The following is a 25,241-nucleotide window of genomic DNA, read 5'->3' as shown; positions in this document are numbered from 1 at the left end:
AGCTCTCTCATCGTGCCGGAGGGACCCAGAGATAGTGGCAAAGGATTGCACTCCACCTGAGGAGTAGGCAACACAGGAGTGTACAGTGGCCTGCCTTCTGTTTCCTCCAAAGTGGAAAGCCTGCACTTCCCTGTTGAGTTTGCAGCCGAAATTTTCTGCAAAATCAACATGCACAACTATCTCATCATCTCTAAGGCTGTCTTTTAATGCCCTGCACTCTTTGGCCTGGTGGAGCCAATTAAAATGGTGCTTTGCAAGACCATCAAGCTTTCGGTTGAAAAGCTCCAACATTTCAGATGATGTACCATGTTGTGTCTCTTTCACAAAGTTCATGAATGTCCTTTGCTCCTCTGTGACCGGTTTTCTCACCCACTGAGACCACACCATCATCTCCTCTGTCTGGGGTTGTGAAACTTCAACCTCAGTATAACAGCATTTTGCACAGATTCTGTACATACAGGCCTTGTTGTCTGGATCACATACAATTGCAGACAACAGCTCAGAAACACTAGATGTTTTCAGAAGACCTTTCTGCTGCAGTTTTTCAGACAACAGTTTCACATTTTCATGCTCCATGCAGGCACATGTATTCCTGTCAGATGCTTTTGGCTGAGTCACATAGAAAGGACAATATCTGACGAATTGTCTGTAAGAGAGCATGCGGGACTTCTCCATTTCAGAATTATATGAGATATGGAGTTCCGCTAGGGGTTTAACAAGAACACGGCGTTGCTGTTTGTTTTTGTTCTTTGTCACTGTATCTTTTTTCCCTGGCAACAAACGACTGTTCTCATCACGACAGAGGAACTCCACAACTGTTTCTTTCCTTTGTAGAGCCAGTTTTTTTTGCACCCCTTTTTGTAGATTTAACATTTTCCTGACTCCTAGCTCTGTTCTGTCTTAATCTTTCTAGGCGTTTTCTAAATTTTTCTGTTTCTTGTCTGGCAGCCTCCATTTCCCTTTTCATCTTGTTCATATCACGGCGCAACTTTGCTCTCTCTCTTTTCCATCTAAAGCTGCTTGCTCTCATTGGTGTGGAAGATGCTCTTGGTTGCTGATCATCTAAACTGTTCTCTGCATGAATGTTAGGGGGGTCAGGCTGAAGTTGTGCTATTGGTGGGGGATCCACTGACTCAGGTGTTACTGCTATGGGAGTTGTATCCAGTGACTCTGGTGTAAAATTCAAGATTTCCTCCATAGCCCTTTTCCTTTCCCTGTTCTTTCTCTGATCTTCCTTCCACTGTTTCCTCACTTTATCCTGTTCTGCTCTAGACAGCTGGCTGATTGGAGGCTTCACACATTTTCCCTCTCTCTTCCTCTTTTGATAACTATAAAAACAAATACTAAGGTTAACTGAAATGTTCTAATGTTAAGTCTGACTGACTGCTGTACAAAATAACAACTACACAAAAACTGGCTTATCTACATGTATTACCTTTCTTTCCTTCTTGCAAGATATCTTTCTCTTGCAGCTGGATCATTTTTAATGCGCTGCCTGTAGCGTGCTGCTTTTTCTTTGCTTGATAGTGGCATCTAAAATCATTGAAAAGGATATTTAAAAAATGTAATAATATAAATATATTTAATGTATATAGTTACTATTAATGTACATTTAATTAATATTTTTTTAAATATTCAATAGTATATATCAGGTTAACATGTTTATTTCATCAAGAAAGGACATTTCTTCTGGTTGTGCCACCTGACTTACTGGTTGCGCTGCCTGACATTTGCTACTAATTCCCAATTATTCAGGCATCTACTTGGACACCTATATAACCTTTTGACTTTGCTAGCTAGTTCATTCATTCATTTTTACAAAACAATAAAGAGTTTTAGATTAAAATAACTTTTTCACAGCTTTACATTGGTTGTACCACCTGACATGTGAAACTGTACAAGTCTAACTATGAAGAAAAAACAGCTATTTTTATCAATATTTGAGAGAGAATTACAAACCTTTCACTCATCAGTAAAGGTCACTTGGGGTCCTTTTGATGATGCAATATCCTGTTAACTCATCTCTCTCTTCAATTCAAAATAAAAGTTGTATGAATGCGGTTGCGCCGCCCTGACATTTCAGATATGCACATTTCCGGACAAAGTTGCTTTCAATATTCCAAACAATTTAAGAACAATGTAACTATTAAACTTTGATTATTTGAAAGGTTTTCAATATAAAATTATGCCACCATATTAATATTATATGAATTGATATTTAAAATTACATATATAATGCATTTTACATAGTGGTGCTCGGACGGTTGCGCCACCTGACATTTTGAGGGTTTGAGATGGCAAAACATAAAATATGTATCATTTTTATGACAAACTGGAAATATGTTCAAATTAAACAGGTTTTATAGAATAAAATAATGCTTATTATAAATCATTAAAAAATATTTTAAACCAAAGTAGTGCACTCGGACACGAAAATCTGCACGTCACGTCATTGACCCACTAACAAACGCAATTTTGGTGTTGCTTAAAAAAGGCTACGTATTGATTTTTTTAATTATTTTTTTTAGTGTCATTTATTTTTAATTGTCATAATCAACACATTATCAATGTTGATTCTTTCAGTTCAGTTCATCTTAAGCTAGAACGGAGCAAAGCGTCCTGGGAATGGGGAATGAGTTTCTGGTTTATCCAATGAACAGATCGCAGGTCAAGTCTATTTACAGAAATGTAGGGGGATAAATGAGCAGCCTTCGGCGATCAAGTTCGAGGAAAACTGGAAAACTACAGGATTTTTGACAGTCGACGGATTTGCGTGTTGCTTGCTTGCTGTTTTACACATGGATGGAAGGCAGAGAGAAAGGTTAGGAGCTAAAGCATGGACGTTATTGCTAGGCAGAAACTAGCACAAGCTAGTCTTATGTTGATATGTAGCCTACAGCCTAGCCTATGACTAATTGATGGGCCACTCAGGCTGATAAATGGTTTGTGGAACTCGTTGGAACTGTCTATAATATATGTAAGCCTTTATAGGCCTACTTTAATCTACTTATTCAATAGGGGTGTCACGATTCTCCAAATCCTCGATTCGATGCAATTTTCGATTTTAAAGTCACGATTCAATTCGATTTTCGATCTTTTTTTCAACATTACTATTAATGCATTCCTTATATGTTATTTACTATTTTGGCCTTTTCCTTTTCTGTTTTGGGGGGGTTTTTATTTTGAAATCGCTTTTTATTTTGAAACCGTTCCAACCGCGAGGTTGTAATGTAAACAGAACTAACAGGCTAAAACAGAGACTTGAACATAGTGAAATGAAACAACACAGAATACATCATTTGATCGTTTCAGCACACTTTGAAGAGACCCAAGGTTAGTGTTCATGGATACTTATCAATGTGCATTTTAAGCCTTAAAATAACTTTGGACTGTAACTAGATCATCTTTTCACTTGCTAAGTTGAGTAGGGTAAGTTAGTTTGAATTGACGTGAATGAACGAGTACTTCCACACAGGTGATTTCAAAGTAGCAAGAGGGGCTTTGATTTCAGTAGGTTGATGTGTATATTTTAACTGGCTGCAGCCTAAAATTAGAGGAGTGTTGATGCTGCAGTTCAGCACGTGTGTTTGTGCATCTTGGCATACATGCTGGATGTGACATTGGGGGTGTGGCTGCATCGTCGATTCTACTTTTAAATTCGAAGTTTGAGATTGAGATGTAATTTCGAACGATTTCGATATAAAATCGAAATCGTGACACCCTTATTATTCAAGTGCCTGTTTTTTCAATTATTTAATTACCTGTGTTATTAGGTTGACATTGTCTGTAGGCTAGGCATTTTTTAAATGTATACAGGCAACTATTGGAGTGCTATGATACAGATACATGTGTCCTTGCATGATGCTTGAAATTTCCATCCACCCACAAAGCTGTTTTTATGCTGCACTTAAATATCTAGTTCCTTACACATTTATTTAAAGTGCCTGGTTTGTGGTTGATAGGCTTGTTGTATTGCATTAGCACTACAATTCCTTTCTCCAAATGTAGACTATACGTAGCCTATTAGTAATTTAAATCGACATATATTTTGCTTGTGCTATTGATGTGTGCGTGTTTGAAGGGAGGGGGGCCGGTGCCGTCAGAATTTTCCCGGTGGATTTTAGTGTCCCACTCCGCTCCTGATGGCTGATATCTTGAGATGGATAAAGTCACAAACAATGTAGAATTAAATGCATGATTGAATGACAGAAAGAAAATAGATTAATGTGTTGTTAATGTGTTCAAAGGAGCTACATGGAAATTGTTAGGATTCGAGCTATCTTGAACACAGCCACACAGCACTCTTAATCCACTGACTTGCACTGTACAACGCCACATGTACATGTACATCATGCTATTACAAAAGAGCTGGACTGATGCTAGCTGGTTTTGATGCTAACTTAAGTGGATATCTGAACAACATATAGAGCATAGGAATTATTTACATTATGTTGAAACATTATTATTATTATTTTTTTTTCACATTTCTAGGTCATTTGGGGATGTTTCAAACAAACAAACAATATGTCCATAGTCACTTTAAAGTGTAACATTTCTGGCTGAATCACAGTCAGAGATATCCTTCTTACCCCACTCTTAACTTATAACACATTGCTTAAACACAGGTTTCATTTGCAAAAAACAGTGCTGTTTTAATGAATGTTCATGTATCCTTAGGCTAATTAAAACTAAGCAGCTCCAGTTTGAATGATATTACCTGGAATGGCCAATAAAAAGGAATGCATTTTTGAATATATAGGTTAATGTAAAAATGGACATTGAGGGTTGAACAAATTTAGAACAAACAGATGTCACTGACATAAGCAGGCATCGTGTCATTACATGTTCACACTCCACACTGCACATATGCTGTGCCACTTAACATACTCACACTCATACAAACACACACACATAGCCATACACTTTACCAAGACTGGTGATGTCTTCATTTGGGGCAGTGAGGGTGACAGTAAAGCCTAAACAGATAAAATGCAATTCAAAAAATGCAATGGCATAAGCTACAGTAGGCTATATTTGTGTGTAAAACAATTAACGTTAACACAAAAAGTCTTTAAGCTCCATGGTAAGATGTCTCTCTGTTTATGTGTGAGTAGCCTGTATCATTGTATCACTTAAACACCTGTAATAACACTAGGCCTATAATTATTTAAAATTTAAATTTAAAACAGAAAGTGAGATACTCACAGTTGAAAGTCACGATAACAAACACGAGGATCCATGTGCTTAATGCTTCCATGGCAGACCAATGATGGGAGTTGGAGTGATCAGTTTTTCTTTTCAATCTTACATTATGGCACTTTCCCTCATCTTTTTGGGCTACATATTGTAATGTTCATGCTATTCAGATACACCCGCGGGAACATTAATACAATTATCTCTTTATTTCGGTTGTTGCCGGCCACAGCCACACCTCAAAACCTCTTCACTCAACTCCCCTGAGACACACACCCTCTCGGTTCACACAGGCTTGGAAAAAAGGACATGGCAACCCCAACAATGGCCCACACTGACTTTTTTATTGTATTTAGTAACTCATAGGCAACACTGTTGACAGAGACTTACTGGAACTACCCTTCTACAGTAGCTTTGCTGTGTTTTCCAGTATGATACTCTTACCACAACTTTTGTGAGTATGCCCCTATACTGAGACTTCATTTTACAACTGAGTGAGCCAGCCTTTACAGTAGCCTAACTGTAAGTTCCTTCAACAGTATTATGCCCTTACCGCAATGTTCAGTATACAATATTTTACCGTGTATATGTATAAATGTACAAATGCGTTATATAAATGTAACTATAAATGTTATTACATTCCACAGCAGGGAGAAGTTCACCTTATCTACTTAAAGCTGCAGTTGGCAAGTCTGACAGATTGAGGGGACCAAAAATTTGAATGTTTGCAACTCTCATGCCCCTCCCCCTCTACCACCGAGCACCCTCTCATTAAGTTTGTGCTCGTCAGTGCGCCCCAGACTGCACCAGATTGTGATTGATAGTCAGATCTCACACAGCCCATGCTCTGATTGGACCAGAAGAACCGGGAGCTGTGGATTTTTGGAAAACAAATAACAGGCTCTAGGTGGAGGTAGATGTGCAGGGTTTTTTCTAAAACCATCTGATTTATGTTGTTCTAGTGTTGGTTTCAGTGAATATGATCAAAATCTTGCCAACTGCAGCTTTAACAATTCTATTTCCTCATTAGCAGCATACTTTTGGTTGAAGATATTTAGCCCATTAACTCACGTCACGTACAGTACCTTCAAGATAAATAGCCTTATGATTCTCTTATTCAGTTCTGCACCGGACTTGAATTAAGAACCTCAGACACAGATACTGTAAAAAAAACACATATGATTTTGGCCTATCAATTGGTTCAGGTAACCCCCAGCTTCCTATGCCACAGCAGCACAGATTCCAAGTCGAAACCACCACCAACATACTTTGGTTTGGTGCCAAGGTGTACAGTACTTTCAGTTTGTATTTCGAGGTGCTTGACAGCTGCTTTGCTTGTTTGAATGACAGGTTCGAATCGGAGGCTTTCAAGTATGTTGAATTAACTGAGCATGTGGTGTTGGCAAAAATCAACAGTGAATTCCCTTCCTTTTAGCCCCTTCTACAGTAGCCTACATTCCACAGTGGGGAGAAGCTCAGAAGTTCACCCCTAACAATTATATTTCCTCATTTGCAGCATACTTTTGGTTGAAGATATTTAGCACATCAACTCTTGAATTAAGAACCTCAGACACAGATATTGTAAAAAATGGCACCAAATATGGCATTGCTGTTTATTATTACTTCAACCCTAATTTTCTCAGACTAATCTGGCCCCTGCACTTTTAACCTCATTCTGGCGCCTATGATACTGCATTTCTGCAACCTTTCCCAGCTGTTGGCACTTCATTTTCATCATTTACCCCTCTCTCTGAGAGTGAGACATCCAGACTTCTGACATGTTGCTATACCTATACCAACCGACTTACTTCAATCCATTAGCCCTACCATCACCTATCATGCATGTGATAAATGCTTTGCTTCGCAAATTGGTGACAAAATCAGTGATTTCCTGAAGCATCTTGGGAAGTTTTTCTATTTATATACACTGCAGCTGCTGGTGGATGTTATGGCTCCGCATGGAAGTGATAAACTCAGCCTTCCAGTCACCAAATCTTTCACTCTCTGACGTTAAAAAGAAAGTCGATGTTCATATTGTGTAGTTTGATGTCAAAGCGAAGTGATGCGTACTTTGTATTTCGAGGTGCGTGACCGCTGCATTGTTTGTTTGAATGACAGGTTCACATCAGAGGCTTTCAAGTGTGTCAAATTAATTGAGCATTTATTGGCAAAAATCCCTTCTTTGTAGAATCCCCTTCTACATTCCACAGTAGGGAGAAGTTCAGAAGTTCCTCCCTAACAATTATATTTCCTCATTAGCAGCATACTTTGGGTTGAAGATATTTAGCACGTCAAGTTTGTCACAAACAGGAACCACAAGATACTTGTGGGACAACACAGCAAAGATGTGGCCTACTTAGTCTAATGTTTGTTTATTAGGCTACACACAAATTTAAGTAGCCTATTAGGCTCGTAGGCCTATTTATGATTAGGCCTAGGCTACTTGTTATGCCTTTGCAATATATATATATATATATATATATATTGTAACATGTAAAATAAAAACAACATGCCAACAACCTGTAAAGACGTAAATGAGTAGAAGGGAATTCGATTTTGAGTTGAGAATGTTGACCAGTCTTCTTTTAATGGTTTTTACTACCATACTTGTAAAATGTTTTGCTTGCATAAAGGGATAGAGTCATTAAGTTTAAACTGCTCACAATTGTGGCAACGTGGTTATCACAGAAAAAAAAAGATTTTTTTCTATTCTCTTTTATTTCTTAAAACAAATAAATTACTGTATGAAGAAGCTTTCATCAAGAAACTAGATTGTTAGGCCTATATATGTAATGCCCCACCTTGATTAGACTTGATTAGTACATTCGATACATATAGTCAGTTTTACATTGACTATATCGATTGTCGTTTTTTTTTCTCAAATTTTGAGATCGCTATGGGCCTTCAAAATCCCATACTGGTCAGGCTCTTTAAGAGATGGAGACAAATTGATATACAGTTAAGAACAAAATTATTCATATTATTCATTGCCCCTGGCAAATGCTGATTTAATGTTGATTGGTTGATTGGGATGGTGTTTTGGTATGGCGCTAAATTTGTCTCAATATTTGTATATGCGCAGAGGGGGATCCACAAATCTCTTCTCTCTCTTGATTTGCATGTGTGTTTTGATATCTACAAATAAAAAAAAATCATATTTGTAACTCGTATATTGATTTTTACAAATATAGATGTGCATTTGAAAATAAAATGCCATTTGTAAAACCGAAAATTTCATTTGTGAAATGAGGATCACCAGCACATGTATTCTTCGCTTTTGGAGAGTATTATATCTTTGTTCTAGGGGTTCTTAAGAGTTAAAAAAAAGGACCCAAAGGACCCAAATCGAAGGTCAAATTCAGAAAAAGTCAAATTTGGTGTTTTGTCCATAAACCTCACATTGCTGGAATTATAGCATAGGGTTTGGTGCCAAAACACAAAGATATTCTACAAGGTAGTGTGCAAAAGTGGACCAAATAAACAATACAACATCATAAAAAAATGTTTAGGCTGATGATTGATCTCTTTAACAAGAAATTGTGCCTAAAATGCTCAAAATTGTCCGCTTAAAAAAATAATACTTCAATATCAATACTATCAATTCATGCCTAGTGTGCTTGAGTGTAGGCCTAGCCTGCTCTGCCAGTTCCTGTCTACATCCATTCAGAGCACAAAGTGCAGAGATCTCTGTTAAATCAAGTTTAATAGACTTTTACATAGCTAGTACCTGCTGAAGTCTGTAAGGCCTTCTGTAGCCTAAGTGTGAAGAAAAGAAAGGTTAAAAGGATCAGATAGACAAACAGACATGTGAGTGTGTGTGGGTAAGAGAGAAAGAGAAAGAGAGACAGTAGCAGTGACAGTTGGCTGTTGATAGCTGGCAGTTATAGAATTTAGAATATCGAATAACCTGAAGCACAGTGTTGCTTTTTCCAGCCTATGTTTTCGATGGTAACCCATTGTCAGTCAATGGTGAAAGTAACTGCATATAACTGTCTTCGTTGACTGACACCTTGGTGAAGTTAGTTTCACTTTGCCAATGAGTTCAAATAATAGACGAGTGCAAATGCGTGAAGGCTATGCTAGGTTTTAGTAATGCATGGTTTAAGAATGACTATTTCATACGGTATCGCAAGCAGCCTCCTTCAAATGCGCCGTTGAATGCCAAAATACCGATGCATTTATTTGACATATCGCGCTTTGCGCCGTTAAAGGGAATGCCAGATGTCATTCTCATTGGTTTAAAATGATGTTACGCCCCAAACACACCCATATGACTGATTAAAAAAACCTAGGAACACCTTGTTGCGCCATGCGCTCCACTTTTGATAACGAAACCCCTGTGAACTGGACATCCTACTAAATTTGAATAGACTTTTGACGAGTGACGATGCACTTTAGAATGTCATGATAGGGCCCACTGTCACAACCAAACAATACATGAACAGCCAACAAATCATAACATTTGTCTCCTAATTTGTCAGCCATAGCATTAATGTCAATTACTCTGGGCATCCATGGCCTACTGGTTAGGGAATTGGACTTGTGACTGAAGGGTGGCCAGTTCAATCCCCGACTGGTAGGAAAAATGAAGGTAGGGGGAGTGACTTAACAGCGCTCTCCCACATCCATATCCATGGATGAGGTGCCCTTGAGCGCCAGATCAAGGGCTGCCCACTGCTCCGGGTGTGTATAGTATGCTCACTGCTCTAGGGTGTGTGTGTTTGAATGGATGTTCACTGTTTGTGTGGGTATGTTGTACACTCCCCCCTTGTACACTACCCCCGAATGGGTAAAATGCAGAGCACAAATTCCTTGTATCCGTGTCCCGCATTTATTGGATTAGGGTTAAGGTTAGGTCTGAGGTGTGTGTTAGGGTAAGGGGACATAGGGCTGTGGGAACATAGGCATGCTCCCGTACTGGTATATGTAAGTATACTTGGGTAGCCGTGGCTAGGGTTAGGGCTTCCGGCTTAAAACCAAAGGGTTGTCAGTTCGATCCCTGACCAGTAGGATGTGGTTGAAGAGCACTGCTCTCTCATGCCCACAACCATGGTTGAAGTGCCCTTGAGCAAGGCACCTGACCCCTCACTGCTCCCCGAGCGCCACTGTAGCAAGTGAACACTAGTTTGTGCTTCACCTCACTGTGTGTTCACTAATTCATGCGTGAGATAAATGCAGAGACCAAATTCCTTGTATATGCAAGTATACTTGGGCTATAAAACTGATTTACATAAATTATATTTGTTGTTGTAATTCCAAATGATACGTCTCATTCCTTGCTGGAATATATGGAATACTGGAAGAAATCATTTTCTTGATTCTGTCCTCTGCTCCTGTAATCAACTTTGCAGTTTACTCTGTAATTAAGGGGGCAAATTCAAGGACTGTTATAGTTATGTAATGTGCTGATTAACTGGCAAGTACCTCATAACTCAGACTAGTTTGTATCAATCCTGGACTGTGGTGTCTGTTTTTAAAGCATTAAAAAATGGTAGGATGAAAAATATTGTTGTCTTTAATTCTGGGGGGAAATCCAAGGACAGTTATAATTATTGTGCTTACTACCTGGGAAGTACCTCACAACATTGATGTCTGAAATTCAGCGACTGACTCAAGGGAAATTAAAGCTAAGGTGCTAACTAACCCGCAAGTTGGTGAACTAGGGTACATCAGACTTGCTATAATATTCATATTAAAATGAATTACTATTGAATGATCGTATTCCTGTATGTATTAAGCTACATGGCAGTTCAATAATTTATTTAATTTAATACCAAACATGACACGATTTAGAGGTATAAGCTATTATGCCGCAAAAAGGAACCTAATTTGACCTTAAAGGTCACTTTGCAAAAGGTATTTTGTTCTCTGGAGAGACCTAAACTATTTTTTTTCTACTTTTTTATGGTATTAGCTGATTTCTGTATGAAAAGAGCTTTAATTTGATACCATACATGATGGGTTTATATGTTAATGTCTATTTAGATGATTTTATATGATTAAAAAAGGGGTGTGGCAGCTGATGCCATTTTAAAGAAAATGCTCAAGGGTGCTGGAGCGGCACCCGTCAGATTCTGAAAGGACACCCCCTTACCTATCAATTTATGCAAAAAAATTGCATTAGTACCTTATGTCACACTTAAGCCCAAATTCCACAAAGTCTACCTGACTAAGCAGAAACTTGCGAGGACCCGTCTAAACTAATAGGTGATTTCACTTCCCATACATTTTTAAAATAACTAAATTGGAAAGTAGCCTGTATTAACTTTGATTCGCTGTGCTGCATGGACAACATCGTAAATTAGGCCTATATGAAGTATTAAAATGATTGTTTGAAATAGTCTACGTTTGAAAAAATATTTAAATAATATATAAGAGAATCAGGGGAGCAGAGTTCATAGCCTAGGCTATGTCTTTCCCAAGTAGGCCTAGCCTACTATGACACACAGGTGCAGAACAGTCAGTCAGTAGGCTACTAGCACAACCAGATCTTTACAAAATAAAAAACTGCATTATTTCAAGTGTCAAACTGCAGATTTCTGAGTATGAAAACCGCTGTTTATAATTATAATAAGAAAATATTTGCAGCTCTTATGCAGGGAAAAACTGCATTGTACTGCATAGTACTGTACTTTACTACAGAAATGCAGTATTTTGGAGATGAAAATACTATACTGCACTGTGGCCTACTGTAGTATAACTGAACTGTAGGCTATACTTTAAAAAAACTGCAGTTATTTTTTGCAAGGGTGTATGTACAGCAAGCATCAAAAGCAAACAGCCCAGACCCTTTATAGGGAAAAACACTATATTTGGTAACTTCCATAGATATCCAAAATGGGGTGGGATGACTGTATTGGGAGCACTGAGATGTCAGATGATACTGCAAAAAAATGGTTACATTTTGGCGCTCAAAGTTCAGGTAAGAGGGCCCCTTAGCAGGATTTTGCTTAGGGCCCCATGGAGGTCTGAACCGGCACTGACTCAGTGTCTTCAGAAAAGACGTGGTAGACCATCTTCTGAACCTGCAGCAACACTTGCAACTGCATCAAGTCCATCTAGAGGGACTACTACACTTGTTCAGCAGCAGTGCTGCCAGCATAGATCTTCATGAGGTGTCCTCTTTCAATGCAGGCAACCAACGAAGAGATATAAGTAATATTTTGAAGTCAATGACTTTTAACAGGTAGCCAGTGTAAAGATGCTAGGATGGGGGGAATATGTTCATATTTGTTGTGTGTGTGAGCAGCTGCATTTTGTATAAGCTGTAAGCTCTTTAGACAGGTATTATTGCAGCCAGCGTATAGAGCATTGCAATAATCTATCCTTGAGGTGACAAAAGCATGGATTAATTTCTCGGCATCTGGTAAGGATAAGGATTTCCTTATCTTTGAAATGTTCCTTAAATGGTAAAATGAAGTTTTGGTGATCTGTTTTATGTGATTATTCAGTGCTAGGTCCTGGTCAATTATAACTCCTAGGTTTTTAACACTTGTGGATGAGGTCAGTGGAAGATCACTATATGTAGCCAATGATGTGGATAGGATATCCCTCATCTTTTTAGAACCTAAAACTATGACTTCTGTTTTATCTGGGTTCAAAAGCAGGACATTATTCATCATCCATGTCTCTTTATCTCTTATACATGTGTCAAGTTTGGCTAACGGGGTTAATCAGGTTTTATGGAGAGGTATAGTTGTGTATCATCTGCATACGAATAATAAAAACAACAGGGGTCCCAGTACTGAGCCTTGAACTCCATATTTTACCATAGTCTGGGTAGATGGTTTATTATGGACCTGTACAAATTGTTAAGTATTTAAGTATAAGTATTTAAGTATATATACTCATTTGATCCTGAGAGGGAAATTTGGTCCCTGCATTTATCCCAATCCGTGAATTAGTGAAACACACTCAGCACACAGTGAACACACAGTGAGGTGAAGCACACACTAATCCCGGCGCAGTCTGTTTCAACAGCGGCGGGTTAGGTGCCTTGCTCAAGGGCACTTCAGCCGGTCCTACTGGTCGGGGTTCGAACCGGCAACCCTCCAGTTACAAGTCCGAAGCACTAACCAGTAGGCCACGGCTGCCCCAATTGTTACCCCAAATTGTTGACGGTTAGGAAGGTATGATGTAAACCAAGCGAGTGCTGAGTCTTTGATGCCTATCAAATTATCAAGCCTAAGTAGTATGTCATGGTCTATGGTGTCAAAGGCAGCGCTGAGGTCCAGGAGGACCAGTATTGATACAAGGCTAGGTTTTTTGAGGGAGGGCTTAATAACAGATGTCTTAAACGACTGCGGTACATGCCCTGACAGCATTGAATTGTTTATAATCTAGAGCAAAACATTATCCAGGAAGGGGAGAGCAGTCTTAAGAAGGTGAGTAGAAATAGGGTTTAGTAGACTAGTTGTAGATTTTGATGAGGAAATTGTGGAGGTGAGATCTAATATGTTGTGTATATGTAAATTAATTAAATGATGTTCGAGGTCTCATCTGTGATTCTGTTGTGATTTCGCTATCTTTCAGCAATGGAGTATGTGTATTTGGTGAAACTGATTGGTCATACTGTTGAAAATAACTGTTTTGTGAACTTTATTCAACATAGCCAGTGATTTAGGATGAAATTTATGGTGTTAATTACTGTGAAATATACAATTTCAGAAAAATAGGGTTGAAACAGATAAAAAAATGGAGACATTATTTTTCTCCATGTTCAGTGAAGACGGTCCAACCACTCTCCAAGATTTAACATTTCAAACCCATAGAAACCACATAGGCCTCCTGACTATATTGTGACCCCCGAGTGTTGACCTGAATTGTTACCAGTGGATATCTCGATGAACCACCATGAACACTTAAATGGTAAGGTGTTCGGTGAGTTTGAATTCCTTTCCTTGTAGCATCCCCTTCTACATTACACAGTGAGGAGTTCACCTCGTCTAATAAACAATTCTATTTCCTCATTAGCAGCATACTTGAGGTTGAAGATATTTAGGCACATCAAGTTTGTCATATGCAGGAACTTCTAGATGCATAGCCTTATGACCATCTTGTTCAGTTCTGCCCTGGACTTGTATTAGAAACCTCAGGCACAGATATTGTACAAAACACAAACATAATTTACTTCCTAACTGTATATAAAGACTGTGTGAAATTGAAGAGCCAATATGAATTTAGAGCAGTGATCCTCAGTATTTTTCCATGAAAATCCACACTGACAAAGCATTATGTGTGACTTCAGTTTTAGTACTTATTTTCCTTGAAATGGCATATCCAATATGAAGATAAAGTGAAAGCCCATATGAGCATGTGTCTTTTATCAGTTCTATTTAATGCTTAATTTAGCTGCATATGTTTTTGTTACCTCTCCCATTCTTTTATACTATGCATATTCTCCACTTAAAATAAAATAATGTTCGAGTCTTTGCCAAGATTGATATATACTTCAGAACTCCAATTTGTGTCACTTTGGTGTTTATTGAAAAACATTTGGATTTATTTAGACAGAAAAACGAATGTCACAGCTAGTTATTTAAAAGGGTTTAACCTTTTAAACATTATAAACAAGAATTTCTATTCAGTCAGAAGAAAGAAAGGATGAGAAAAGACAGGAGGATGTAGAGGCAGAATGAGCATGTGACTTTGGTCCCACTGGATGTGGTGGAAACAGGAAGCAGTGGGGTAGGGGTGATGACCTGCACGAAGCCTGGTGGGTCACTGCTGATGTGGGATTTGATCCAGTCCTCATAACGGGAGACCCTGGCGTAGACTCCAGGTAGGTCAGGTCGAGCACAACCCATCCCAAAGCTAACCACCCCGGACTGGACCCACACAGAGTCGTCGTTCATCACTATTGGACCACCTGAGTCACCCTATTCAAAAGGAAATGGAGTAAAACAATTTTAAACATAGTTTTTTGTATGTCTAATGTGCTGGGGAAAACACCAAATAAATAGACCTGAAGTGAGCAACCTCTTCTAACCAATTCTTGACTAGTTGCCTAACCAAATTCAACCAAACCATTCACAATATTAAAATATCTGAGTGGCGTGAGGTTAGAAGGTTAATAATGGATATACAATATTTAAAGTCAATTCATATGTACCTGACAAGAGTCTTTCCCTCCTTTGGAAAGGCCCGCACAGATCATATTTTCTGTGATTTGAAAGCTTAAGAGCTCAGCACACACTTTGTTGTCAACTACAGGAACTTCCACTTCCTGAAGAACCCCTGGGTTTGGAAGAGGCTCTGAAAGAGCAGGGAGGAGGACATCAGTCATAGGGTTAATATTAAGTTTAAATAATTAACCTATAGTACTGATGTTACACAGTGCTAAACTTATAACGATTGGAAAATAGTGCTCAGTTTTGTGAGACCGATAATAGCAAATGTATTGTTCCCCTATTATAAAAGTGGAAAGTGTAAATAATTGATGATTACTTGACTGATTATACTGATGATGGTAGACTTGTCCAATCATGGTAAGAAAACTAGATGTGTTATACTTCAGCCTGTTTGACCAATATATTTCCATTGTAACATTTTATCTAACAAAATGTATTTCTATTCAGAGTTCTTTTAACTTAATTGTTTTTCTATTTAAAAAAATGCAAACCCATTAGTTGGCTATTACAGATGGTGTTATCAGAAAGGATAACCAACAGTATTGATTTCAAGTACTTGATCAAGAACTGTCACCTCCTTCTCTGATAGCTCCCCAGCCAGTGACCCAGCTGTCTGTTCCCTGGTGGAAAATGCTGTCGCTGGCCGCCAGACAAACAGGTCTGATGTAGCCGCTGAAGGAGACAGCACTGCTCAACCGGAGCAGAGCCATGTCATTCTCATTTGTGGAGGCATCATAATTAGGATGTAGAATGATCTCAGCCACGGTTCTAGACACTTCATTTGGGTTAAAATTTAACAAAGACTGTCGACCCAGACTGATAATCCACCCACTTGTGCTGTTACTGAAGGGGGAATAGATGAACAGGGAGAACCATTAACTAGATGACAGCAGAAGAACACAAAAGTGCAAATCATATTGGGAACTCTTCTCTGTAACCAAATGCATACTAAGCCTATATGTTTGTTACCAGAAATGATAAGCTAGACAAGTTAATGGACCAGTGTCCAGAAACAGTGCCAGAGATAATTATCTGTTGGTGAATAAACACGATCAATATAAACATCAGCAAAGGTCAACTAGAAGAAATATGCTGTGGCCCCTCACCTGCTGAAGCAGTGCGCAGCAGACAGCACCCACTCCTTGTTGATGAGGGAGCCTCCACACACGTGACCGTAGGGTTCCTCAGTAAGGCTGACCTGCCAGGGCCAGCTCCCCGCGGAGGCATCCTGTCCTCCAACTATCCTGTTGCTGAGAGGAGCTGTGCCACACACTACACAAAATTCAAAAAACAAGGCAGATGATTGTGAAAATTAAAATGATGCATGAATTTTGAGGCTAGACCTAACTGTACTTGAGATATGAGCATTTTTTTTATTGATTATTATACCACCAACCATAGGTGCAGTAACTCATGGTTTGGGGCCAGTGTAGAGATGGAGGTCTGACACAATATTATAAAGTTTCTCAGTCCTAGGTCTTATGGTTTTTGCTGCACAACCACTTTTAGCCGGAAACAATAATAATGCTTCCTTGCTTGGGCCCCTAAATCCTTTTGGATCCTGTATCTTTCGTTGGCGGGTAGCATGTTGTGAGTAGACAAAAAAAAAAAATCCTAATTACTTGTGGCCTCCATATTCACAACGAGTACAAATGGCAATGCAGATTAAGACAAGGCGATTTCCTAGGCAGGTATTGACTTTGGACTATATTGGGGCGAAGCACTGCACTGGTGAACAAAGTGTCATGACATAAAGGCCGTTCACACCACAATAATATATATATAAGCATTCACACACTGAGAAGAACTATAACAATATAAGCATTCACACTGACCAACAATAATGGAAGTCTCTCCTGTTGATGAATGTGATGTCTAACATTTGATGGATTCTGTATGTTAGTCCTTCATACTCACTGTACTTACTTCCTATAAAAGTGCATTCTTCATTTGTTTTAAGCATTAAGGGTTATAGCAAGGGGAATCAGGGGAAACTTACTGTCTGCAGAAGTTCTTTTTCCTGCAGTGGCTGTTGTCGTGGATTTCATCTCAGGAACGGTACTTCCTTTCCCAGGACTCGTGGTTTCTGGTGTGATATCTGAAGAAGTGTAGAGTGACATATAAAGTAGGAGTAAATAAGATGGACAAAAATAATACAATTGTGCTCAAACAGTGTAACAGTCCTGGCCGAATCATAGCCATGAGGAAATCCTTTACCGACCTCATCTCGTTTGTGCCATTTTATAGAAGTATGAGCACTGTGCCTTTTCATTTATTTCAACATGTTTTCAAAAGATGTTCAGAGATAGAACTAAATATGTCACTCATCTCAACATTTACATTTACACTCACATAAATACATCAACAATTATACTCACATTCTAACAAATATATGTTACATATTCACATTACCCACATACACTTACAAACACACACATATGCTTTACCTACCAGGAAAAGGAGTAGTAATGTTTTCATTTGGAGCAATGGTGGCATTTTCAGTGCAAGAAAAGCCTATACATACAATGCAATAAACACAATGCCATATCTGTGTAGACATCTGTATGAATCTATAGCACTTAATGACTTTGTAAACTTGCTTTCAGAAACAGGCTGGGTGCATCATTTAAAAAATGAAACATGCAAAATAAGAAAATAAACTTAGCGCCGGGTGGAAAACGAGTTTTACGCCATGTGCCAGGGTGCAAAATAGGGCCCCTTAATCCTCTCTATAGTCTTAAACTTTCGCTTACCGTATGTGAAAGTTGTAGAATACAATGAAACCATGAAATACCCATTGAAATAAAGGGGATACAGATTGGTGATTCCGAAATTACGCGCTTCCTTCTCTCTCTGCCCTTTGTCTCTTATAGCATTTGATCAGTGCTCTTTTATCTATCTTTCTCTTTGTCACGGTGATGCCAGTTGGGCAGGGGTAGAAGGTGGCATGGGTTGAGGAAAGGAATAAAAACTGACTTAGTTAAAAAATGCCATAGCTTAGTAGGGGATACTTAACTTCTACACTGTAAAACCCAACTTGCTGTTTGAACTTAAATATTTATGTAACCATGCTGCGAAAGAATTTTATGTTACGACAACAAAGACAATGGAGTTAACTCAAATAAAACGTGCTATTTGACTCAACTTAACCCTAGTTTGTATGACTAGATAGCTTTAGTTGATATAACTTGATATCTTTAGTTCATTTAACTTCAGCACTTGATATCTTTAGTTAATATAACTTGATTACTTTAGTTGACAACTTCACCACATAATACCCTTAGTTGATTTAACTTGAAACCTTGAGTTGATTTAACGTCAGCACTTGATACCTTTAGTTGATATAACTTCATCACTTGGTAGCTTTAGTTGATATAACTTATCCTTAAGCTACTTAAGCCTTTGGATGATTTCACTGCAATGCTAGTGAGTTACATACACCAACTACTTAAATGTAATGTAGTTCTCACCCCACACATCTAATACAAGTTAACAATTAATACTGCCCAATATGTTTCTTGTTTTATTGAAGATATAGCTTCATAAACCAAAAACACTGAGATCTAACTCAAGCCTCTTTAATAAAAACAGATGAGTAAATACAATTACTTTTTGGAACAAATACTTATTTTCTATCAGTTACACACCCCATGAAGGCTTGAATTCATGAAGATTGTTCGTTTTTGCATTATTGAGCCAATACTTTGATTAAAGAGTGAAGACTCACATTTTTGTCTCAATAAGGAATGCAACAAAAATAAAAAATAAATGAATTGAAGGCTTCATGAGGTGTGTAAGTGATAGAAAATAAGTCATTTTTGAGTGAGCTACTCCTTTAAAACAGTACCAACACATGATGTCATAAAAATGGAACATTTGTACCATCTCACTAAGTGTCCATTATTTAATGCATCCTAGGCAATTTTCCATTTTGATGACCTCTTAAACAAATGTTTTGGCATTAAACAACGTGCAGCCAGTTACAAATAATAGAGCAATTAACCAAAGAATAAAAAAGATTGATCACATACACACTGTGGATAAAACCCCAGTTCGTGTTACCTTCCCCCAAATAAATCCATACTGTGTGTTTTACTGTCTTTCAAAATGAACACACACGAGTGTGTTACCCTGTCCCCAAAATAAACACACCGAGTGTGTTACTGTGTCCCCCAAATAAATCCACACCGTGTGTTACTGTGTCCCCCAAATAAATCCATACCGTGTGTGTTATTGTGTCCCCCAAACAGTACACAATGTATAAGACGTCTAACAAAAATAACAAAGAGTCCATTTCTCAATCAAGTTCACATTTTGTTCACATTTGGGCAAAGCTTAAACTCTGCTTTAAGCTTACATGGTTTTCCTCAAGAGTCTGTTTCTCAAGCCATGAACCAACGCAGTGCAATGGCCTCCACCAATGTCCATGAGCACCTTCTGAATGACTTCAAATGTGTACCTTGTGTCTTTGGGGTAGTCAATGTTCAGTGCATAGAGCAGACCCATCAGAAGTGCCACAGCCGTTGGAAAATCACTGAGCGACGGAAGGATGAATTCTTCCTCAATGACCACAGCGAAACCAACAGTATCATTCCCGTCTGCCACCACGAGGATGCCCACAGTCATTCCTCTCGTCATGTCCTCCTCAGCAACTGTGGCCTAAAAAAAAAATTAAAAAAAATAAAATAAACCTTCATTGATTCTGTTGTTGTGGCCAAAACGGCTGACCTGCAAGATCACAACACTTCACAATATTGAATATATTTTTTAAAAGCACAATGTGAGCTATTGAGTACTTAAAAACCTATTTTTAAAGGCTATTATTAAAAAAACAAAAAACAAATAACACCCAGTGTGAAATGAGCAGTGCTTTCATTAGCCCCCTTCAGATCGTAGGGCCAAAGCCAAGCTAGCCAGGCCGTGCGAAGGCTAATTCCTTTCGCACCTTTAGGTGCGGGCGCTAACTGGTGCCACTTGGGGCTATAGACCCCTGAATTCTGGCCCACCCAAAATGTTAGGCCACTGGGCTCGACAACCTGAAGCCGGCTACTGAGTTAATTTATGTGCCACAGAAGTTATGTGAAGCCTGGACAATGACATTGAGGCCATGCTGGTATAGACATACACACATGTTGGAGCGGTTAGCGCTATAGGGCTATTTACTCCTGATTGGTTCCAACCTGCTGTTTAGGTCCTAAAATACAGGATATGTACATGTAAGGGTAAATCCATAAGAATGGGGGGGGATGATCTGCATTGACAAAATATAAAATATACCTGAACTTTCTTGTAAAAGTTGGACGCAACATCTTTGAGGTAGTCGGGGAGCCCCATCAGCACGATGGTCCTTTTCCATTGGTTGGAACACTAAAAACAATTGACAATACACAATCAATGGAACAGCTTCAATCAGATAGCATCAGAAGAGAGTATTTAACAGTAAATAAAGTGTGTGTGTGAAAGTGTTAAATTCTGTAGCTCTATGTTCCTAATATACCAATTTCATCCAACCAGAGAGAGACACAGATACAGGATAAACAAGTGCAATTATAAGTCATGAAACAAAGAAAGCAGAAAACTATCAATTTGAAACTGATAAAGCGTTTTTTTTTTCTGGTTGGATGACACCATTGACCTGTGTGAAAATATGTTTGCTGTTTATTAAAGAGAGGACAGGAAAAAAGACAGGAACTGGGAGAACCCTGTTACTGAACCAACACCATGTAGTAATATTTACTATAATAACTTTTGTTTAAACAGAAAAACATATTGTTTAAAATATCACACAAGCCTACTTACATCACTATCCAGTGTTGTCAACAGCTTCTTCAGCTCCACCACACTTGGCTCTGTAGAGATCAATAAACCTCTGCAGACTTGTCAAGGCCAGCAAAGAGACAGCCTTTCAGGTCAACAGTGGTGAGGCGAGCAAACTCTGCTTCAATCTAGTAGGCATAAAAGAAGCAAATAACAAGCCGAGGGATTCAATAGCACTGACATTTATCATTTTAAAGTCTTCATGACAGCAGATATTAGCAATTGTTGCTTAACACAGCTATTTTCCTCAAGCAAACAACAAAATAGCACTGTATTACCCCCATGCTTTCTACTAGAAGGCGACCAGTGTTGAGCATGAACTAATTCATTTTTCTATTAACTTTGAACTGAACTTAACATATTTTTAACTAAAGAACTTGAACTGACTCCCAGAGTTCCTCGGCTTCTAAACAAAACTGTTAATGAACTAAACATGAACTAGTTTTAAAACTGAATTGGTGAAATATGAACGTGAATTCGTTCATTTTCTTTTGAACTAACTGAACTGAACTGAAGTGTGAACTTTGCCAACACTGCAGGCTAATCGGTTGAGGGTTGAGCGTGTGAAGTGGCTGAAACGCATGTCACATGGCGAATAGGAGCCCCGCTATCCCACTCTGAAGTACACCGAGCGTCATGTTTCAGGGCTAGCTAGCCGTGTCCTAAAGAAAGCTAACCGCAAGCAAACTAAATACACGGTCTCCTGCCCTGGGCTTAATAATTTCTCCTTTCGAAATCGTCGACGAATAATGTCTAGGGCAGCTAACTCGGTCTGCTACGCTGTTAGCTATACTGTGAATTTCAGCCAGCAAGTTTTGCTGTTACGTTTTCAATATACTTGAATAAACGGGGCAACACAGACGACAATTTCATCAAGTAAAAAACGTAAAACATGTAAAATATTACTTGCAAGTTAACATTTACACTCACCTTGTAAAAATACGATGATGGGTATCAGTCTCTGGTGGTGTTGTTCCACGAATTTCCATCCATTTCACTCTGCACCGACCGAAAGAACGCGCGCCAGTAAGCCACTACATGATGACGCAAGACGCAAAACGTGCTACACGTGATGCTGCACAAGTTGGCAGTAGTCAACTCAACTTGACATTTATTATTAACATAACATGCCTTTTCATTGAGTGAACTTCCATGTAGTTGAGACGTTTTCAATTGATTATTTTAAGTTAAAATGACTTTTTGCACAAATCTGTGTTGTATTGAAAAGGAAAAATTAGTTATGAAAACAAACAAGCAACATTGGGTTTTACAGTGTACAGACACCCAGTATAGATGTTTACCAACATATACTCTATGGCAAGACACCTCTCTCTCTCTGATCAGTGTGAGTAGATCACTCATTCACTCACACCTGCGATAACATCTATTCCCAAAATCAAAAGTTTAAGACATGAAAATGAGACACTTACATTTTAAATTCATGATAACAAATGCAAGGATCCATGTCTGTGATGCCTCCATGGCAGACCAATGATAGAGTTGAAGTAATGTGCCCTCATTCAATCAATCTATATAATAGCACTCCTTTTGGCCACACCTTTTTTAACATGTGACCTCACAAGTGACACAAGTAACCACAATTAATTATTTAAACCACAATTATTTGGTTTTGAGCACAGGCGATTGATCAGTTTTGCAGAAATTGTGAGGTTTTGTGAATGTAGTTTGAGATTTGGGGTTTGTGTTTACAGTTTTGAGAAAAGTGTGGAAGGTTTAAAAAAATGTGTTAAAAACTACAGTGCAGCAGGGCCGTAGTCACCATAGATATTGCAATATTCAAATATGACCAAAATGTCCCCCCCAATATAGAGACAAAGAAAAATAAAGAAAGAAAAAAAAACGCTATACAAGAAATCAACAAGCACCACCATCTCAAATGTAGTCCAGGTTCCCTCGCAACACTTTCGCGTTCCCTCGCAATACCTTTTTGTGTTCCTCAGGATCCCAAGTACACCTTGAGGCCCAGGTTAAAGAAAAACTTAAAGTCCTGGGGCCGGTTCCCCAAAACGTTCTTATCGCTAAGTAGTTCTTAACCTATTCCTTAACTTCTCTCTTAACGTTATGGCACGATTCCCGACACGTTCGTACGCTAAGTATATCTTCTGTAAGTCACACGTTCGTAAGGTTGGTCTGGACCATTCGTAAGCTCTCTCTTAGCGTTATTTGAGCTCTCAAGACGCTAGTCGCCGCCACTGCAGCAGTCTTTAGAAATCAGCGCAGCGCAGTACAAGTCAAACTATGGTAGGCCGACAGTATGTTGACAATGTTGTGGCTCAACGATGATTTTATGTTATGGACATTTTAAGACTAATAATAAAATATGTTCGCAATGAATGCAGGCCTATTTATGCAGTTTACTGTATTTGGTATCAGAACTAATATGGTGGTAATTAGCCTAGGCTATTTAGTAATGTCATTAAAGCTTTCAAATGGGCAATCACTTTTGATAATTAAAAGCTGGCAAAGAATTTGCCTCTAAATGGCTAAGATCTATAAATGGGTAAGCATGGTGGTGTCCAGTAAGCGACCAACTAGGCCTATGGCAGCGATCCAACGTGTCCTTAACATCAATTAAATCAAAAACGGCGTGTAGTCCATGTCGCGCCATAGCTCTTTTTTGTTGCACTCTTAAAAGTGCTGGGTTATTATTTTAACTAAAGCACTGGGTTAATAACATTTTTACTTTTTATTGGGTTATCATAACCCATGCTGGGTTATTGTTAAGACCCAGGTGCTGGGTTAGTGGCTGAGAGCACAAAAAATCATGTAATGCACCCAGTGCCTGGGTAATTTTAACCCTGTCATTGGTCATTATAATATAGTCTTGACAATCGCAAAGACATGAAGACAACAGTCTTGTACCCCTGGAACAGTGTTCTAGAATATTTGATTGCAACCGTTGGTCCTCCACATCAAGCGACAAGCCGGCAGTGAAAGCTCGAAGGTATGTTGAACTTGTGTAAAATCCATATGCCACAATTTATATGATGATGTATGATATGATATTTGGTAGAATGCATAGACTAATCCGGTGTAGGCTAACTTTTTGAAGATAGTAACGTTATATTAAGGTTAACATTAACAGTGACGTTAACGTTGCTACACAAGCTATTTTTCAAGCTATTTGGTTATGTTAGCTGCTAACGTTATCGTAACACCCCCAATTATCACCACTTTTGTTCAGAAATTCTAAAACAACGATGTTTTTTAACACTTCAAAATAACATTTACTAAATGAACCTTACATTTTTCAGTAGCCATAGTTGTGTAGATTTGAACAAAATCTGGTTTGGTTCTTAACGGGAGCATTTACTGCCTGAAATATCCGATTTTGTTTACCACGCTCGGAGTTATAGTGCTGGCCTGATGGGTCGCCTATTTACACCGTTTCAACGGCACATGGACGGTTAGACCGAAAATTCTCGTCGTGAAATTAAAATTCCACTGGAGCTCCAAGCGGTTGTGTACACGCAGCCTTACAACACTGTTTACAGCTCCTCGAGTCACGGTAAAATGTCATTTTTGGTACATAGCTAATTTAGATACACCTATGCTGTGGTTGGTTGCGTTTCTATAGGAGTCCGCTGTCTTGGTTTGTATAGAAATGGATATTAAGTGACACATACACGCAAGACGGTGGAAATACGGGACCGGTGGAAATAGGGGCAGTTACGATAGCTGCTAACTTGCATACTGTAGGCCAACTGGCTAACTTAGGATAACACATAAGTAAACTCATTGTAGAAGTGTTTTTAATCAGATACTGTATTCTATGACGTCTGTTGTGGTTAGAAAGTGCTTTAACGGGATGTGTTTTCAGCAAACGTTAGGTAGGTAGAAGCTAGCTAGTTAGCGTTAACGTTAGCTTGCCACTTCGCTGGCCATTGCAGGGAGTCATAGCAGAGGTGAAGTTCGGCACTTCTTTTGAATCTGAGGGACTAGAGGTGACTACATATTTGGCATTTACGTTCAATTTAAACAGAACAGAAACAGTAAATCGGAACTTCAAGCGTAACTCTGCCAAAATGCAGCCTAGGGTGTTTTGGGGAATGTACCTGAATCAAACTTTAGTTTAAAACC

The 25,241-nt window shown here is 38.7% G+C and overlaps 1 protein-coding gene and 1 long non-coding RNA gene across 2 annotated transcripts in view; both read right to left on the bottom strand.

Moving 5' to 3' along the window:
• LOC121700722 (transmembrane protease serine 9-like) overlaps positions 1-25,241 on the bottom strand; it is a 63,763-nt gene that overhangs the window by 16,793 nt on the left and 21,729 nt on the right. Inside the window, exons 2-3 of the mRNA XM_042083923.1 lie at positions 17,775-17,837; positions 17,323-17,436 (exon numbers count right to left, since the gene is read on the bottom strand). Of these exons, the coding sequence (XP_041939857.1) occupies positions 17,323-17,436; positions 17,775-17,837 (177 nt within the window). The remainder of the gene's footprint in view (positions 1-17,322; positions 17,437-17,774; positions 17,838-25,241) is intronic.
• On the bottom strand, positions 18,886-22,269 carry LOC121699908. Its single transcript, XR_006027059.1, has 4 exons — positions 22,071-22,269; positions 21,123-21,268; positions 20,601-20,690; positions 18,886-19,982 (listed from the first exon to the last, which is right to left on the bottom strand). It is a non-coding gene; the product is annotated as an uncharacterized LOC121699908 (long non-coding RNA).

The sequence above is a fragment of the Alosa sapidissima genome, chromosome 24 (genome assembly GCF_018492685.1).
Source record: "Alosa sapidissima isolate fAloSap1 chromosome 24, fAloSap1.pri, whole genome shotgun sequence".
In the NCBI taxonomy this organism is placed as follows: domain Eukaryota; kingdom Metazoa; phylum Chordata; class Actinopteri; order Clupeiformes; family Clupeidae; genus Alosa; species Alosa sapidissima.
The sequence above is the reverse complement of the archived record's forward strand: the minus strand, read 5'-3'. Positions and strand labels throughout refer to the sequence as shown.